At 39.1% G+C, this 19,512-nt stretch overlaps 1 protein-coding gene across 3 annotated transcripts in view; it reads right to left on the bottom strand.

The window, feature by feature from the left end:
* Positions 1–19,512, bottom strand: part of AKAP6 (A-kinase anchoring protein 6) — a 467,551-nt gene that overhangs the window by 327,768 nt on the left and 120,271 nt on the right. The window contains exons 1-2 of one of the 3 annotated variants that reach the window (XM_014780419.2): positions 7,068–7,373; positions 2,152–2,509 (exon numbers count right to left, since the gene is read on the bottom strand). In XM_014780419.2, coding sequence (XP_014635905.2) covers positions 2,152–2,475 — 324 coding nt within the window. In that variant the 5' untranslated portion in view covers positions 2,476–2,509; positions 7,068–7,373. Of the gene's footprint in view, positions 1–2,151; positions 2,510–3,689; positions 3,803–7,067; positions 7,374–19,512 lie in introns of those variants that run through there. The other 2 variants (XM_087422751.1, XM_087422756.1) reach the window with 2 other exon arrangements.

A 19,512-nucleotide genomic window follows, 5' to 3' on the forward strand; every position in this document is an offset into this window, starting at 1 on the left:
GAATAAAGAAATATTACACAAATAAAGGGGAAACAACTAAGCAGATTAGGAGACCAAAACTAAACCCCTATGTAGGCGAGGCCACAGCTCACTGACCAGAGCTCGTTGACTTTGGGCTCAATGTGGAAGGGCTCTATCATTACAGAATAGTTGAGAACATTACAGAGAATGTTGGTTAAGTCACTCAATGAAATAAGCATCAAAAAAGGTAATGATAGAAACCCTAGAATTAAATTAACAGAAGACAATTTCAATTCATCCCTTTAACGGTCATTGATTAACTACTATGTGATTAGTGTGTTGACTTCCTGCCCTCATGGGGCTCCTTTCTCAGCAGGGGAGACAGACCACACTGTGGGACGGAGCTGGATGGAGGCAGATGTCAGGCGCCTTTTGACTGAGGTGGGAAGGTGAGAGGCAGTTCCAATGAGAAAAAGACAAGCAAACGGCCCTAGAGGTGATTTCTCAAACACTAAATCTAACCCTGGTTGATTGTTCAAAAACTTTACATTCTTATTTGGAATTAAAATTTGAATTTTCACTTAAGTATTACTGACGTAATTAAATGAAGTTAATTGACACATTAATGTTTTTAGGGGCTCTTAGCAGCATGTTTAGTGGAGTCTTCTAACGATATTTCCATTTCCCCCCCATTCTCCTTTATCATTTATCACCTTTTCTGTGTAAATCTGAAAGATTTTGGAGAGCAACAGTCAATTTTCCTTCCAAACCCAACACTATATTTACTTATGGGAGCCACGTGTAAGTGTAGCATTAGAGGGAATAGAGGAGAGGAGGGGAGAATTCAGGCCCCCTGAATTCCATCTCACTGCAGCCTGGAGGAGTTAGACAGCTGCTTCTCTGATTAAAGGAACTGTGTTTCTGGGACAGAGGCACATCATTCCCTGCTGCCACAGTGGGGAAACCAGCGGGGCTTGCATTCCACTGAAGCTGGTTCCTAGCCATCTCTATGTTACCCTTTTGTGCTTTCTTCTTCCCAAGAACCTATAGAAAGAAGACCACCCAGGCCTGCTCAACCTGGGAGAAGCCCAGCCACCTTTCCTTTCTAGCTCCTTTGTTTTCTCTCTCTCTCCCCAAACACCTTCTTCCCTCTCTCAGACACTCTCATGCAACAGCTGGGCCCAGGATCTGTCGAACAAGCCTGAGAAGGCTAAGCCAGACTTCCTCTAGGCTTTGGGGCACATGCTCTCTCTTAACTGCCTGTCTTTTCCTCTCACACTGATGGCTACATCCTATAAGCCATTTCAGTGTTAAGATCCAAGAATCTGTTTGGTCTTTGGTTTCAGATCATTCAGGATGAACCAGCTTAGGTAAAGGAATTCTCTCTCCTAAGGATCTCATCTTAACAGACTAGAAATTTTCATTGGAGTTTGGGGACAATGCCCAGATTGGTTATAAATCTGCCTTGCTTTGCTGATCATTGACCTGAGCATGCATTTCCCTCAGGGAAATGGAAGAGAGGAGTGGCTATGGCAGGGCAAGATTCACTGTATTTTGGGGTCCCTGGGCCAAAATCTCTATTAATAGCACTCTTTACCAGCACCTCCATTTCATTGTGATCAACAGTCAGGATTTTCAAGGGTTCTAGAGGCCACAGACATTTTTTTAATGTCTGAACTTTAGACAAGTGTTGTAAAAGCCCCTTTGTTCTGCATGATGCGTTGTACCTGGATGAAAGAACTCATTCCAGAAAGAGAACACTGCCCTTCCCCATCACGCCAGAATCTATTGTTTGCCTCAAAGGTAGCATCAACTTTGACAGAAGATAATAATCACATACACACACTCACAATCACAGTTTGATGTTTTACCTGTGAAAGTCTTTTTTATTAAACCAACCTTTTATAATAGTTTTATTCTTTATAACTGATTTGTGACATTGCACAAAAATGCCCAACATTTCCCCATTTCTCTGCATTATCCCCTAAGGTCAGTTTTATTCTAGATAATCAGCCCATGAAGTGAAATTAGGAAAGAATTAATTCTGTCCATGTTTATCTACAAGGGTAATGGTTTCTGTCTGTCTTCTGGAGGTTTCCTCATTGAGAATTATAGAACTCAGGCTCTAGGTGCCGCAACTGTTTTCAGACTTCTGTCTGGAATGGACCTGAACCCAGAGACTGCCCTTACCTTTAGTTGAACTAGATGCACATCCACATGCTTGCTGTCTGAGTCCTGCTGGACTGAGTAGGTTAGGTCCCGGACCCTCTCTGAGGTCATCCGGAGCCAGGTCTCAATTTCAGGTAAGTGGAGGACAATCTTCCAGTCGGCCCCTGTATGCAATGGGGGTGGCTTTTCATACTGCTGATCAGAATCCATATCCTTCATTGCCTCTTCTCCCTCACCCTGCTCCACAGTGGGTGTCAAGTTGATGGCCATGGGTGAAGCATCAGTAGCCATGGGATCCAGGTCCTGTGACCTCAGGGGGGAAAGTGTCACGCTCATGGTTAACATGGAGAAGTCTAAACCTTACTTCTTTCCAAAACAGCTGAAAGGCAAGAGGAAAGAAGAAAGCAAGAGTCAGACAAGATTACCAAATAAAGAAATGATACTTTGCAGAAGAAACAGGATTTCTAAATTAAGCCAGATTTCTAAATTAAGAAACCCTAGTTCAGAGCAAAAACAGAAAGAGGTGTTTTGAGTTTCTACATAGTAGCCCCAAGACCCAGCATATGACAGGAACACAAAACCACGTGGTGTTGCCTACTGCAACATCCATTCTCTCCTCAGGCCCTAGCAACAAAATCCTGATATTCAGCTGTGCATATTCCTGCCAAGAATTTAAAATTACATTCCCTATCTCCATCGCAGCTAGGTGTAGCCATGTGGCTAAGTTCTGACCAATGGGATGTAAGTGGAACTGCTGTGTAGACAGTCTGGCAGAGCTGCTTAAAGAGGGCTGACTCAATTAGGAAGGGCCCCGTTTCTGCCTTTCTGCATTTCCCCCTTCTTCTGGCCAAAATGAGGACTTGATGGCTAGAGTTTCAGTTGCCGTCTCAGACCAGGAGATGCTTTTGAGTGTGCTGGGTAGAGGATGGCAGTGCAGGATGGCAGGAAGATGGGTTCCATGTGAAAATGAGGACCCACTGTACCCGTCCTGCACTGCTGCCCAGGACTTCTTTTACAGAGAGAAAAACAAACTTCTATCTTGTCGAAGCCACTATTATTTGGGGCTTTTCTATGACAAGCAACCAAACATCACTTTGACTATTATAACCACTGTCAATACTTGGGATAATTAGAGAGGGAACACGTCCTAATTAGCAAAAACTGTGCTGAATTCAGGAGAGGTTCTCCTTTCTATAATGTGTTAAATAAATAGATATCAGGTACTAATTTCAAACCTTTACTCTCCTTAAAAGTATAAATCATAGATTGTATAGAATCTATCTAATTAACTCTCAACCTAAATTACATTCATATTTGGTTACGTTAAAATTTTTAGAGGCTTCTGGAATTTCTAGAGTAATAGATTGCCCTTAAACACATTAAAAAGTTAATCAAATATGTTAAGAATAATAAGTGTAAGTCATAATAAAGTAAGGTTTCTTTTTAAAATAAAATTGATTAGTTTATTAATGATTTATACAATTTATCTTTCTTCTGGAACCAGTCTAATATAAAATAACAACTTTTAGGAGCTTGTAGTTTTAACATTTTAAATATACCTTATTTTTAGTTTCAGGAGAAGCTTCTTCTACTCAAGGCAATGGGTTTCTTTTTCTTTTGTAAGTCTTTTTTTTGGTTCTACGCATTCAAGTTAGTTTATAGCTCCATTCCCCTAGAGATGAAACGTAGCTGATCAAAATATGAAATTAAATGTGATTGTCAGAAAGTAGCCTGTATTTCTTTAGATTCTTAATATACACTTAGTAACAAAAGAAAAACTATTTTACCTATCAAGAAATCTCCCAATTTGACTAGGAACATGTAACTTTCCAGACAGGAATGGGCAAAGGGCATAAAAAGACTCGAATTGGCAAAAGCCTTAAGAACAAGTTACTCCTACGATGTATCATTTCAGAGGCCTTCCGATCCTTCAGTGTACTGCCTCTCCCCAATTTCTTGAGCATTTAACTTTTAAATGAAACAATAAGGAGGTTTATAGATGAATTTTTGAAAGAAGTTATTTTCAAAAAGCAAAATATTATGCCAGAACGTAGGGTTATCACTTTGGTACCTGCCTTAGAGAATGGTTTTAGGTTTCAATTCAATAGCTTTCTCTGTCTGATTGCAAGAGAGAGAAACCCACGCCCCACATTTTTAACCACCCTAGCATACAGTTTTTAAAATAACAATAACAGTAGACCTGGCTATTTTTAAAAACGAATTAGAAGATATCAAAATTTCACTGGGAGGGATAAAACCCTGGAAGAGTGAGCTACCACCCTACTTCCTCGTGAGCCATACCCTAGCCTCAGACAGGCTCTGATTCTGATTTCCCAGAGCACTTTTAGATTTTTAATCAATTCACTGCCCTCTGGGGGATCTGTTTAGAACCACAATCCCAGAGAGGAAATCTGATACAGAAAGGTTAATGAAAGTCTTTAGTGCAAAGTCATAGAACTGGTGATAAATGAAGAAGACACTGGTGTCACAGCGGTACCCTCTTCTAAGAAACCAGACTCATCCAAACCAGAAAACTAAATGCCAGTGTAACCGCAGGCCCTCTAGGACCAGTTCAACTGACCCCATCTCTTATCAACAGAGTGATTAAGAATTGTCTTTCAGAAAAACTGCAAAGTCACATAGCCAGAGCATGCGAAAAAGAGGAAATCGTGACCTGAAACAACCTCAGAACTGAAGATCCTCCTCCCCATGGAACCCAAGGACCGGGACATGATCTAGGAACTGGAAAGTCGGACTCTTATCAGAAGCGAGGGGTCCCTCATTCAGGAAGATCTGGTGTTAACATTCCTTCCCCACCTCATCAAAAATGTTTAGAACCCTATCATAAAAATTTAGAACCTCATCATAAATGTTTAAAACCTTACCATAAATGCTTGAAGCCCAGCAATCAAAACCTGTCCCACCAGCGTTTCCACGTGCCAGCCTGTTCTCCCTAATCTCTTAAATTTCGCCCCAAATCCTGAATCGAGGAGACAGATCTGAGGGCACATGCACCCTGTCTCCCTGCAGATCGATCTCATGGAACAAAAGCTGATTTTTCCCCGCAAAGGCTGATGCCGTAGTTAATTGGCTTGTGTACGTGCATCAGCAGAGAACCCCAATTTTGTGTGGTAACACCAGGGCAGTGTACAATGAACTGTTTCAGCTACACCTACACACCCACTCACCCCCAGACCCCTGCCTAAGATCTTGCCCTGCACAACAGAAAAACAATGCTGGGTCACTGTGTTTCCTCTGAAACTCCTAAATCAAGGCTGGGCCTTTTCTTGAATACATCTCCTACTGTAAACTAAAGAATATACCAAAGAGTTGGCTCAGTGCAATTTATGTCCTAACATGCAACATTTCCATATACGCCATCAAGCTGTGCACCAGGCAGGCAGAGGGCAGTTTTGTCTGATTTGGGGCAAGATGCTTCACATTTCTTGGTCTCAGTTTTCTCATCTGTAAAATGAAAAAATTGGTCTAAATGAGCAGTAAGATCCCGTCTGACCCTAAGAATCTGTGATTACCTAGGGTTATTTATCCAGAGATTTCAAAGCTAGTGGAAGCATCCTGCCTATACCGAGAGCTGTGCAGATAACAAACAGTGGCCCTCCGTTTTACCAAAGCTCACGAACAGCATCGATAGATTTGTCCTACTTCATGGAAAGAAATAAAGTATTGCCATACAAACGCATTTTGTAAATCATTATTTACACATTATGTGTTGCTAATTCTTCCCAGAGGAGTGAATATGAGAGATTCTCTCCTCTGAGAGTTTGCAACTTAACAGTGACAACACAGATGCGGTTACATATGTAGAGGACACACAGAATAAAACAAAAACATTAAAGAAAAATGTAGCTGGTGTGCATCACACATGAGTAAAGAGCAAGGAGCTCTTTTGCCAGAGCAAAATTTTCCTGCGTATATAAAATTTCAACCTCAACATGATGTTTCCATATTTAACTGATTCAACTGTAAACAAGAGAATTTCCAAAATCCAGAGAAATAAAGCAAAGCAGCGCTTTAGTCAAGTTTTATTTCAATTTCTATTTACTTTCCCTCATATACACCTTTGCCACTGGGAACGGTATACCACGTGTCATAACAGCGTAGAAGCCTGGGAAGTGGCATAAAATTGATTAACTACCCATTTTAATGGAAAGTAATTACCATAAACATTTAATTTTAATTCTAGTAGGTGAACCTTTAAATGTACCACCCATGGATAACCAAACTCTATTTCGGATTTCACAAAATCACATCTGATTTCAAAGGTAACTTAAATTTATAATTTAAAAGAAGACCGCTTCACACTGAGGAGAACTATAGTAATAATCTTTGTGCATATTTTTCCTGCCCTTATCATGACTATTCCAGCTCACTTTCCCGTCAAATTAATTACTCCATTTGAATACAAGCAAATAGTATTAAATTCAGCACAAGTCTATAAGTTCTTCTAAATACTATAAGTTTTGTATTCTTCCTTTACAAGGCATCTTGCAATAAGATTCCTTTCTAGTCACAGGGGGAAAAAAAGCCAGCAGACAACAACTTGTGACGATGCAAACAAAAGCCTTGAGCCAAGTGAACACAGGTCCCCACCCAGTCACAACTCTGTTCCAAAGCTGTGGGACAAGAGTGATCAACCAGCGTTTTAGAATCTAATGACCTCCCCTTCCCCTCCTCCCATCAAATGCTTATCCGTGGCCACCTTTCCAGCATTAGAGATAAGACCAATAATGCCACCAGCTGCTGTTAAAAATAACATATATCAAATCTTTTCCTTTCCACAAATCCAAAGAAGACTCAACATTTAAAGTGCAAAAGCTGAAAGCAGTAAAGATTTTCAAGCTTTTTTTTTTTAATTTATGGGAGGGCTTTTCCTACCACATTCTACGCATCACCCTGTAGAGACAGAAGAAACATACCATGGGTAGCTTACTAACAAGGACTGGTTCTGCTAAATCCCTGGGTGTCCGCAAGTTTTGAAACCTGACGTTGGCAGGAGGCATTCGGCTTCAATAAGACACATTTAAAGCAGGAGTGTTCTTCCACCAAACCAGGAGGCAAAACATGCAGCTACACGGCCAGCAAAGCTGCCCACCTTTTTCTCCCTTCTCTTCTAATTTTCTCTCTTAAATAAAAGAATAGAAAAGCTAGGAATCTGCCGACTATACTCACTGTAAACGCTTTTGTGCCCAAAGGACCTTCAGGATTAAGCGTTTGGCTCCTCCTTCTCCCTCCCCCCTCTCCTCGGGTTCTCCTCTTGTGGCCAAACAAGATAAAGGCCGGTGTCAGAGCTGCTCCACGCCAGCAGGACACTGGCGAGTCTGTAGGGCGCCAGCTTCATGTGACTTTAGTGGCCTAAATCTCCTACAAAGAGAGGGCTGCTACGCTGTCCCTATTTGGAAGCCAATGTATACGCTCCAGGCCTGTGCAGTTATGGGCATGCCTTTTACAAACAAGCAGTGATAAGTGAGCTGAGAAAAAGGAGCCAGTTGCTAAACAAGGATCACTAGGGAAAAGAGTGTTTGGGTGGACAGGGCACATCCAGTCATGGTTCAGAATACCCCCAAAACCGAGCAATCGTAAAGAAGGATAAAATAACAAATTTACAAATAAATCATTGTACTATGTTAACATAATCAGCTGACACAGCCAATCTGAGATAAACAGGTTCAAGTTCTCTCTTTTCTCAGGAAGAAACTATCCTTTCCCAGTGAGAGCATCGTCCTGGGTATAGTTTGAGAGGCAGTCTTATCATCATGCAAATCGACCCCATGTGACTCACCATCTTCCTGTGCCCTGCTCACTCCTTACACAAGTGAGAGACTAAAGCATAATTCCAGCCAGATGAACAGATCTGCTTGCTACAAAGCACATGGTACAAAACCGAGGTAGAGAAAACTATGTTAGGCATCACTACATTTCCTTTTTTCTCCCTCTTCATTTCTTTCTCTCATATTCCCATAATCACTCTCCACAGAGCCTATTCATAGATGCACTGAATTTGAAAGGAAAGAAAAAGATCCACTGGAATATTCTGACTTTTGTCTAAGGTTAGCTCTCATGCTTCGATTGCGTTAAGGAAAAATACATGAACTCAGGAGAAGCACCCTGCATCCAATTCCAGGATTCTAGAATCGGGCTCTGGGAAGAAAACACAGAAACAAGTTTAATAAATTGCTTAATTAAATGTCGCGGCCTACCTAGATGTATGAGGCTCTAATTTATCACCTAGTTTTAAATCTTGCTGCCTGCCTACCTCCCTGGCCTCTCATGAGGTCAAGAGTTGGGAAACTTTAAATGGCTTTAAGTTCTTAAAGAAGACAGCCAAAGAGTTCCTGCCAAGCTTTAAGTTAAATCTGTACTTTGGGGGAAAAAGAGAGAGTGGCTTTTGTAAGATGCCCCTAAGGAAGTTTCCATAATCACTGTCAGTTTCCTCCCTATCCTTGGCCCTCTTCTCCTCCAGCTCCACACCCCCCAGCACTCACTTAGAGTAACATGGTGTAGTGAGATCACCACGGTAACCCCAGATTAGTCTCACTTTCTAATCCTCCTGTCTAGCAGAGCAGCCTGCCAGCGATGGCAGTGAGAAGAAGGACTTGCTGGGGGGGCCGCGGGCGGAGGTAGCATGTACATAGTGGGGACCCAGACAGATTTCTACAATTTAAAAGATCTTCTTGGCGTTCACTGATGTTTCCTCTCTCTCTTTTTCCCCTTTACTGTGTCCATTGTGTATGGCTGTGCCCCAGGCAGATGGCTGATTACATCCTGCTAATCACACAGACACCACGCACCCTCTCTGGGTCTCCCCTCAATCACTGCTAACTCCCAGCCACAACACACTTCATCAATCATCTTCCTCCCTTGACTCCTCCTCCTACCCCCAACATTATTCAGATCCTTCTCCTGTGGCATGGACCCCTCGACTTACTCAGCTAGTCATCACACATCCCCTCCTGTGTTTTCTGTCCCCAACTACAGCAGTCAGTTCCTGTCAGCAGAGAGTCATTTGGCTGCTTCAGCCAGTCAGCTGCAAATGGTGCCCATGGTCGTGAGTGTGTAGACCTGGACTCAGTGAACGCTGATGAGTGTTCGTGTTTCTTGACCCCACCCCAAGTTGCTAATAATCACCTTTAAGCATTGGGCAGCTACCTTTCTATTGTTCAAGAAAATGTCTTGAGAAGAACTGGATTTTTAAAACTCTAATACATAATTTATACGGTTGTTGCTTTTGTCAATGCTATTAACACAGAAAATGAAACAAGATTCATTTCAAATCAACTGACATTACTGAAAATCAACAATATATAAGGTGTTGCGTGTATATATGACTCATCATATTTACCCTCAAGGAAATTATAATTTAATAGGGACAATTTCCCTCCCTCCACTCTCCCTTCACATACATACACACACACACACACACACACACACACACACTCACCAATTAATACCTATTGCACAGGCAGGATGTGGGCAAACAAAGCACCACAAACACCCAGTGGAGTGGCATTAGTCCTGGATGGAGGAAAGATAAGGGGGATCCTTTACTGGAGAAGGTAACATTTGAGATGGGCTTGTAAAAACAGGTCTGATTCACATGGGCAGAGATAGAAGGGAGGTGGGAAAAGAACTCCAGGCTGGGGGAACTACATGGACAAAGACACCTCACCATCAAGAAGTTGAGAGAATCAGCAAATAATTCAGTGTTGAGAGGAATTGAGACCTTCTTGGGGACCAGAAACAGATAAGGCTATAAGGTAAGTTGTGGCCATATTGTAAGATGGCTGTGAACACCATGCCATGGAGTTTGGAATAAATCTTGTAGGGAGCAGGAACTCTAAAAAGATTGTAAAAGAAGAGATATAGGATTACAGTTGTGTCCTAGAATGGGACAGAAAAGTCAATACACGCACTTTTTTATTTACCAAGAAAATGAAATGAGTTATCAGCACTATGAGAGGATCAACATCCTCTGTCTAGGCAGACTTCATCAATACAAAATGCAACCTTAAAAACCTCTTTCTAACCCAGGAAAAAAGAGAAAGAGAGAAAGAAAAATTGAGAGAAAGGGAGACTATAAGTCTGACTTGTAGATGAGAATGATTAAAGGAGTTCTGTGCTCTGTCCTACCTACTCCATTAAATATGAAAAGAATTCTCCATTTTTAGGTCTCCATTAACCCTACTCACAGTCTTAGCATCACAGATTTGAAGTGGAAAAATTTTAAGGATCATTTTATGCAATGTTTTTATCTTTTTTTCTTGTTCTAAAATTATTTTTTAAATTAATTAAAAAGTAATATATATTAATTCAACCATTGTAAAAATAGATAACATTGAAGTTAAAAAATCCTCCTCTATCCTCATATTCTCATCCCCAGTCAATAAGTGCTAAGAGGCTATTTATCTTTTGTAACCTTAGCTTGTAAGGTAGAAAGGAAATGAACCCTAATGGAAGAGTCATCTTTAAAGATTCTAAAGACTAAATCAGTTAGTTATTTGTATTAATGCAGTAATATAGAAGTGTTTGCTAATCAGTGTTCATTTACCAGGTGTTAATAGGTATTCTACAAAAAGTTGCTACTCACAAATAAATTGAGAGAGTGCTGGGCAATTTCTGGGTAGAGATAGCTGACTGAATATATGTATCTAATTTTTCTCCCTCCAGAAACCCTGCTAACACTAGGGTTTTTTGGGTTTGCAGAGGGTTTTTTGGTTTGGGTTTTTTTTTTAAGTATAAACACTCAAGAATGGGAGGAGAAATAATATTTTTAGAAGCTGGAGATTGGATGAATAAGTGATAAATGCCTTAGCTGACTCAAGAAAGCTAAATCTTAAGCCAGCAGTGCAGAGAGCAAAGAACCAACCTGATTTTGCTTCAGAAACCTTTAAGTGCTTTGAAATTGATGGAACCAGGTACCTCTGGAAGTGGAGATGGCAAAGTGTGTAGTGAAGAATTAACTTTAGCCAAAAAGAAGTCTAGTCTTTGTCCCAATTCCTAGGAGGTAACCTTTAAACCTTTGGAATTTCCCCAGGGATAGGAGTATTTTTGTTATTTATGGTGGGCCCCTCAGACCACACCCGAGAGTTTATGCTAACAAGGTGACTCTGGATGGGGGCTAGCCAGAAAGAAAGACCAACCATGTGATTAGAGGATCGGGGCTTTGGGCAATCGCATGGGCAATCGTTCAATCAATCATGCCTAAGTAATGAAGCCCCAATAAAAACTAAGGACACTAAAGCTCAAGTGAACTTCCCGAGTTGGCAATACTTCATGATCACTGTCACACATCAACAACAAGAGGGTAATGCATCCCTGAGAACATGGAAGCTTTATGTTTGGAACTTTCTAAATCCCAGATTCTACCCTATGTGTTTCTTCTTTTGGCTTGTTCTGATTTGTATCCTTTTGCTATAATAAAACTATAATCATAAGTATAAAACTTTCCTGAGTTCTGTGAGTTGTTCTATCTAATTATCAAATCTGAAGGAATCTGTGAGGACCCTTGAACTTACAATCAGCTGTTCTGAAGTGAGGATAGTCCTGAGGACCCCTAAACTTGCAACTGGTGTCAGAAGTCTTGAGGACTGTGCCCTTAACCTTGTTAGGCCTAACTCTGGGTAAAGGGACAATGATAAATCAAGAAGATTAACTTTGATTGAAAAATGTATAGAAGGCAGTTAGAACTCCAGGTCTTTCCTTACTCTGTATTACTGGGTGGTTGCTCCCACTCCCAATTCTGGCAGAAGACTGGAGGTTTATTCTCCAGAAAGGATCAATCAAAGAGTCTCTGGACTTAGGGACACTGGGCTCAGTTGAGGATAGAAGTACCTTGAAAATAGGGGCATTCAGTTAATATAGGCATTCTGAGTGTTGAGATCCCCAGGCCTCTTCCCCAACTTGGCTCCCCAAGGCCTTTACCCTTCAGTCAAGAGACTAGAGATCCCCTCTCTAGAGTTCTGATCAGTCCAAGAAGACAAGTACTAAAATTGGCACATCCAGATCACCCTACAGTGACGTTTACAGTCAATAAGCCACCCACACCTTCAGAGCCTTCAATCAGCTTTCTAGTCTCCCACTCCTAAACATGATCAGGCAGTCAAGTGTTAGCAGAGATTTAGGCAAAGTTTTAATATGGATAACAGGCCCAAAGCACACAAACAAAAACCTCAACCTGGAGGAAACAAATTATGCAAGAGAAGAGGACATTGGTGAAAAAGAAAGATTATCAGATATACGACATTGTATCCATGAAACAGCAACAAATGCTATTTTTAAAAAGAAATATTTATAGAACAAAAAAAAACTTCGGAAAAATGAAAATGTGATAACAGAAAGGGAAATCTCAATACAGTGGCTGAAAATAAAATTGAGGAAATCTCACAGAAAGTAAAGCAAAAAGATCCATAAACAGAAATTGGAGAAAAAAGGTAAGATAATTAGCAACCGATCCAGGAGGTCCAACATCTGGAGAATAGGAGTTCCTGAAGGCAAAAGGAAAGAGAAAGGAGAAAATCATCAACAAAATCTTTTAAGAAAATGAAGAACATGAGTTTCTAGATTAAAAAGATCCACCTAGTATATGAAAATAGACACATGAAGGCACTTTGTTTGAAATCTCAGACTATTAGGGAAAATGAGCTTTGGGTTGGAGGTAGAGGCATATACAAAGAATCATAAATTAGATTGTTTTGGATTTCTCAACAGCAACTATGATATTGTGATTTATAATAAGGAGTATATATTTGGTCTTTGTCCCCATTACTGACACAAAGCTCCTAAAACTCTTGGAATTTTCTAAGCACAAGAGCAATGGGAAAATCTTTTGTTATAGTATTTGGTCTTTTGTCCTCGGTTCCTGCAATAGCTCCAGAGCCCTAAAGGTAAAAGGAGTGTCTTGTTATTTGTAATAAGCCCCTTTCAACCACACCTGAGTTTATGTTAATGAGGTGACTTTTGGAAAGCCGCTAGGATGGAGGCTGGTTGCCAGGGGAACCAACCACGATTAAAAGGGCTGGAACTTTCAGTCCCACCCCCTAACCTTTGGGGAAGAGGGAGGGGCTAGAGGTTGACTCAATCACCAATGGCCAATGATTTCATCAATCATGCCTATGTAATGAAGCCTCCATAAAAACCCAGAAGGATGGGGTTTGGAGAGCCTCTGAATTGGGGAACAAGAATGCATCCACATGCTGGGAAGGTGGTGTACCCCAAACTCCACAGGGACAGAAGCTCCTGTACTGGGGACCCTTCCAGACTCACCCTATGTATCTCTTCATCTGGCTATTTGTTCATATCCTTTAGTATCCCTTGTAATAAACCGGTAGTCTAGTAAGCAAACTGCTTTCCTGAATTCTATGAGTGGCTCTAGCAAACTAACTGAACCTGAGGAGAGTGTCAATTTACAGCCAGTAGGTTAGATGCACAGGTCACAACTTGGACTTACAATTGGCATCGGAAGTTTGGCAGGGGGACAGTCTTGTGGGACTGAACCCTTAACCTATGGGATCTGACATAATCTTCAGATAAATAGTGTCAGAATTGAGTTAAATTATAGGACACCCAGCTAGTACCACAGAATTGCTTGGTGTGGGAAAAACCACATATCTGGTTATCAGATGTACCAAAAGGGAAGTAGAATATTGAGAGGAGAGGAGACACACAGAAGTGTGTTTCCATACGAGCAACATTGGAAGCGAAAAGACAATTGTTTTCCTTAAGAAGTAAAAAGAATTGTAGGATAGAAGAGTATACCAAGAGTAATACAGATTGTTAAACAATCAAATGTAAGGATAGAACAAGGATATTTTCAGACATTTAAGTTCACAAAAAATAATAACCTTCCATACACTTTTCTCAAGAGATACCAGAGTCTCTCTAGATACTCTACTAAAAAAACAAAAAACAAAACAAAAAGAGTAAACCAAGAAAGGGGAAGTCATGGGATGCAGAAAACAGGAGACCTAGCACCCCAGGGTGATGGGGAAGTGGAATCTCAGGATGGTAGTTGTGGACCAGGTGAGGAAGACGTCCAGTCCAGATTGAAACAGGTCAGAAGGCTCTCAGAAAGATGGCTTCAAACAGATGACATTGAGAGAAAGCCTGATGTGAATGAACACACCTAGAAGAGATTTACTCAATTGGTGGAGAATTTGGGGTTGAATTAGAGATAGACACATAGAAAACTAAGCAAATAATAATTATAAACTCCAGAAAAAAATAAAAAGTTGTGCCAAAATAGAACAGGAATCATATTATTCTATGTGGTTTAGCTAAAATTTGCATTTATATATTATTAATAATATAAACACTAAAGATTGATATAATCCAAATCACAACAACTTTACAGGAAGAATGGGGGTGAGTGGGGATTTTGTGTGTGTGCACAGCTGTGAGAGAGAGATGGGGTGGGGGAACAAGCTAAAGTAGTTCTCATCTTTCACAGTAAGAAGTCAATAGATAAAGACAAGAGGAAAAACACTCAGGAAGTAGACATACCATTCTACTATTTCAAGGTAGAGGTAGTTACCAAAAGAATCAGCTAAAAGATGGAAAGTGGTCGTCTCTGGAGAATGAGGAAGGGAAAAGCAGAGGGTCTAGGGACTGCTGTTTGTCTTAAACCTCAGAACTACTTGACTCTTAACTATTCGTGTGCAAACATAAAACTTAAAAATATCTAGATTAGAGAATAAGAGTTTCTTAATTGCAGGACAGGGCTTTAATACTCTCAGGTACATTGAGCATCTCCACATAGGGGATAGGAATATAAGGTGCATTAGTTCCCAAACTTATTTGACTTTGAAAATGATTAGTTTTTGGTTTTTGGTAGAGAATGTCACAAGACTGGGTGGGGCACTCAGTTAAAATGCTAACCTTAAAACTGTGCCTACTCATCTTCTAAAATACCGTATTTTTTAATACAAAATGCTTACAGTAACTCAGTTCAATAAGGTTGTATTTGTTTCACTCAAATAATCCCTTTAAGAAAGAACTGCTGCCTCTGAACTAAATCTGATCGCATGATGAAAGGCACAGGTGATTAAGGGATCAAGTTGAAGGTAAGGTTCTTTCATTATTTGTCCTACAAGTAGATATATTCCGGAGTGAATAACTTTTATTTCTGAAGACAACAGAATTAGACTGAAATACCAAATAATGAACTTAAGCCAAATCTTTCAACTAATATTATTATTTGTTTTTGCTGTTCATGCTGCAACATGAGAGCACATCAAATAACTACCCACACTGCTGTTCTTTCATAAACAGAAGGCATTCTACGGGTGATGAACTCTCATAAAGACCAGGATTTTCAAAAGCATTATTTCCTATTCACCATTATTTCCTACTCATGCTAACTTCCCAGACATGCACAAATGATTTTCTTTAGAAGATTCTGATGTTATATTAAAAAATAACTAATGGGAGATGGCAAAGGCTCTTAATATCCCAAGGTCTGACATGATCAGAGATTGTCCCTCTGAATGTTCTTTATTATAGAAAGAATAATTAAAGCTCTGGTACTATGTCTGCTTTTTGAAGGAACAATTTCAGCAAGGTGGAATCTATTTATTTCAAATATTTTACAATGGTTTTGCTTAAAACGCATCAAGTTCATTAAATACTGTCAAGCGTTTCTGCCCAACCAGCCATCTAGATTGAAGGTGAGTGTCTGATAAAGTATGACTCGTTCTGACATGAATTAATGTTTTAAAAACCAATTCCTAGGACAAATAAAAGTTATATATCATAGACTTCCAAAGAAAAATAAAATACATATTTTCTAGTGAAAAGTGGATAGTACAAACCCCTAAATATTTTTGTTCTGTTTATGCTGGTAGACAATAAAAGCACGGGGCATAGACCAGCTTAGCATACATTCACCATCATTGAATTTTTGTCTTTTTCTTAATAAATTATTTATTCTCTTGCTTAATGAAAAAAATAACAATAGAAATTGCTGAGTAAGAGCTAATGACTTAAAAGCCTCTAAAAAGAACCTAGCAGGTCCTTCATCAACCTTAGGAAATTAGTTATAGATTGAATATTACCAGACGCTTTGCTAGATCTTCCTTTCAAAGACAGAAAAAAAGATTTTCTTTTTTTAATTTAGGGGCTCCTCTAAATCACAGGAGTATAAAGGCCAAATGCTGCACACTATAAGAAGCCAATCCATACTCTCCCCTCTGTCAAAAGCGTGCTAAAGCCTAAGTTGAAGGCAAAAACCCTCCAGCCATTTGAGTTTTTCACTTACCACTAACCAAGTCTAGCTGTGGTGCGGAAGGAAGCGAAGAGCAGTTTCCCGGAAAGGTCATCATTTCCGAGCCTTTCACTTCTTGCCCTCCGTGGGTAAGTCTTGGATAAGACTTCATCCTCCAAGTACACGAGCACCTGGCTGTCATCCAAGAATGATTCAGATGCTTGAAAGCTGACTGTCCCCTAAGCTTTTTATTTTAATTTTTCCTATCTTTCTTTGTTAGCAATAGTTACAATTGACGTGAAACTCAGAAACAATTGGTCCTTCTCCAACAGGCTCAAGAAATCATCCATTTATAATTTTTCAATTAATGCCTCACAATCATACCTCACATGACACAGCTATTTGTGGTCTTATTTAGTCATCTGCAGCCAAATACAAATGAATCTCAGACAAATTCTGCTTGTCATAGCTTCTACTCACTGTGCCCTTTGCCCTGATCCTATCATTGTTAATAGTTCTGTATGGTTCAAACACTGATTTGGATAATCAAGGTCCTTTGAATGAGTTTCCTCAAGAAGAAATGTTACTTCCTATACCTGAAAATGAACAATCCAGTATATTTCATTAACATTCAGCTGATTCAGTTTTTTAAACAACAGCATTTGAAATAACCCTTTAATTAAGTTGAAGTCTATATGGTGAGAGTTTTATTTCATTTCTTTAACACAATGTAAAACAAACAGCTGAGAAAATATGATTTTTCTCTGCTTCTACCATAATGTGCAAAATGACATGAAAATTTAAAAGGAAAGAGATTTAGACAAATTTATAAGGAGGCAAAGTAATATATTGGCCTGACAGTTTTATGTACATTATAGTTTAAGAAAAAAAAATGTCCTTAGTGAGCATCTCACTTTGTTTGACACTTTCCTGGGTGCTCTGGAAAACAAGTGAGTCCACACTTGTTGACCCTCCACCCTCCAGGAACTTCAGGTCCAAGAAAGGAGAACAAGCATCTTTTGTGGGTACCACTTCTTGACCAAACTACAGACAAATAGGTGGGAGAAAAATTGATCTTGACCATAAAGAGAAAGTCTCCATATTGCTTTTTTCCATGTTTTTCTTTTTTCCCCCAGCTTTATTCAGGTATAATTGACATACAGCATTGTGTATGCTTAAGGTATACATGATGATTTGAATGCCAATGTATGTGATGATTCAATATGTACATATTGCAAAATGATTACCACAATAAGGTTAATTAACACATCCAACAGCTCACATAATTACAATTTTTGTGTGTGATGAAAATGCTTAAGATTTACTCTCAGCAACTTTTAAGCATATAATACAGTATTGTTAACTATAGTCACCATGCTGTACACTAGATCCCCAGAACTTATTCACCTTATAACTGGAAGTTTGTACCCTTTGACCAACATCTCCTCATTTTCCATATCCCCTATCCCCTAGCAACCACCATTCTACTTTCTGTTTCTATGAGTTTGGCTTTATTTCGGATTCCACATACAAGTGAGATCATAAAGTATTTGTCTTTCTCTATCTGACTTATTTCACTTAGCCCTCAAGGTCCATCCATGTTGTCACAAATGGCAAGATTTCCTTCCTTTTAATGGAATATATATATATTCCATAAATATATATATCACATTTTACATTTAATTATATAGTATATATATTATACATCACATTTTTTTATCCATTCATCTGTTGATGAACACTTAGATCTTTTCCATGTTTTGGCTATTGTGAATAATGCTACAATAAACATGGGGGTATAGATATCTCTTCAAGATAGTGAATTCATTTCCTTTGGATATATACCTAGAAGTGGGATTGCTGGGTCATATGATAGTTCTATTTTTAACTTTTTGAGGAAGCTCCATACTATTTCCGATAGTGGCTGCACCAATTTACATTCCCACCAACAGTGGACAAGGGTTCTCTTTTCTCTACATCCTCACCAACACCCGTTCTCTTGTCTTTTTGAAAATAGTCATTCTAACAGGTGTGAAGTGATATCTCATTGTGGCTTTGATTTGCATTTCCCTGATGATTAGCGATGTTGTGAACACCTTTCATGTACCTGTTGGCCATTTGTATATCTTCTTTGAAAAAATGTCTATTCAGGTTCTTTGCCCATTTTTTAATCAAATAATTTGGAGGTTTTTTTCCCACTATTAAGTTGTTTATATAAGAGTTCCTTATATATTTTGGATATTAACTCCTTATCTGATATATGGTTTGCAAATATTTTCTCCCATTTCATACATTGCAAAAACTATCTTTTCCCCATTGAGTATTCTTGACTCCCTTGTCAAATATTAGTTGACCGTATATGCATGGTTCTATTTCTGAGTTCTCTATTCTATTACATTGGTCTATGTGTCTGTTTATATGCCAGTATCATGCTGTTTTGATTACTATAGCTTTGTAGTATAGTTTGAAATCAGGAAGTGTGATGCCTCCAGCTTTGTTTTTCTGTCTCAGGATTGCTTTGGCTGTTTAAGGTCTTTTGTGGTTTCATACGAATTTTAGAATAGTTTTTTCTATTTTTGTGAAAAATGTCATTGGAATTTTGATAGAGATCACGTTAAATCTATAGATGGCTTTGGCTAGTATAAAAATTTTAACAATTTTAATTCCTCCAATCCACACACACAAGATATCTTTCCATTTATTTGTGTCCTCTTCAATTTCTTTCATCAATGTCTTATAGTTCTCAGAGTACAGATATTTCATCTTCTTGGTTAAATTTATTCCTAAGTATTTTATTGTTTTTCATGCTATTGTAAATGATACCATTTTCTTAATTTCTCTTTCAGACATCTTGTTGTTAGTGTACAGAAATGCAACTGATTTCTGTACATTGGTCTTGTATCCCACAACTTTACCGAATTCATGTATTAGTTCTAACAATTTTTCAGAGGAGTCCTTAGGATTTTCTATATATAAGATCATGTCATCTGCAAACAGAGACAATATTACTTCTTCCTTTCTGACTTGGATACATTTTATTTCTTTTTCTTGCCTAATTGTTCTGTCTGGGACTTCCAGTACTGTGTTGAATAGGAGTGGTGAGAGTGGGCATATTTGACTTGTTCCTGATTTTAGAAGAACAGCTTTCAGCTGTTCACTGTTGAGTA

Source organism: Ceratotherium simum, chromosome 3, assembly GCF_057802395.1.
Source record: "Ceratotherium simum simum isolate JZ-2026a chromosome 3, ASM5780239v1, whole genome shotgun sequence".
In the NCBI taxonomy this organism is placed as follows: Eukaryota; Metazoa; Chordata; class Mammalia; order Perissodactyla; family Rhinocerotidae; genus Ceratotherium; species Ceratotherium simum.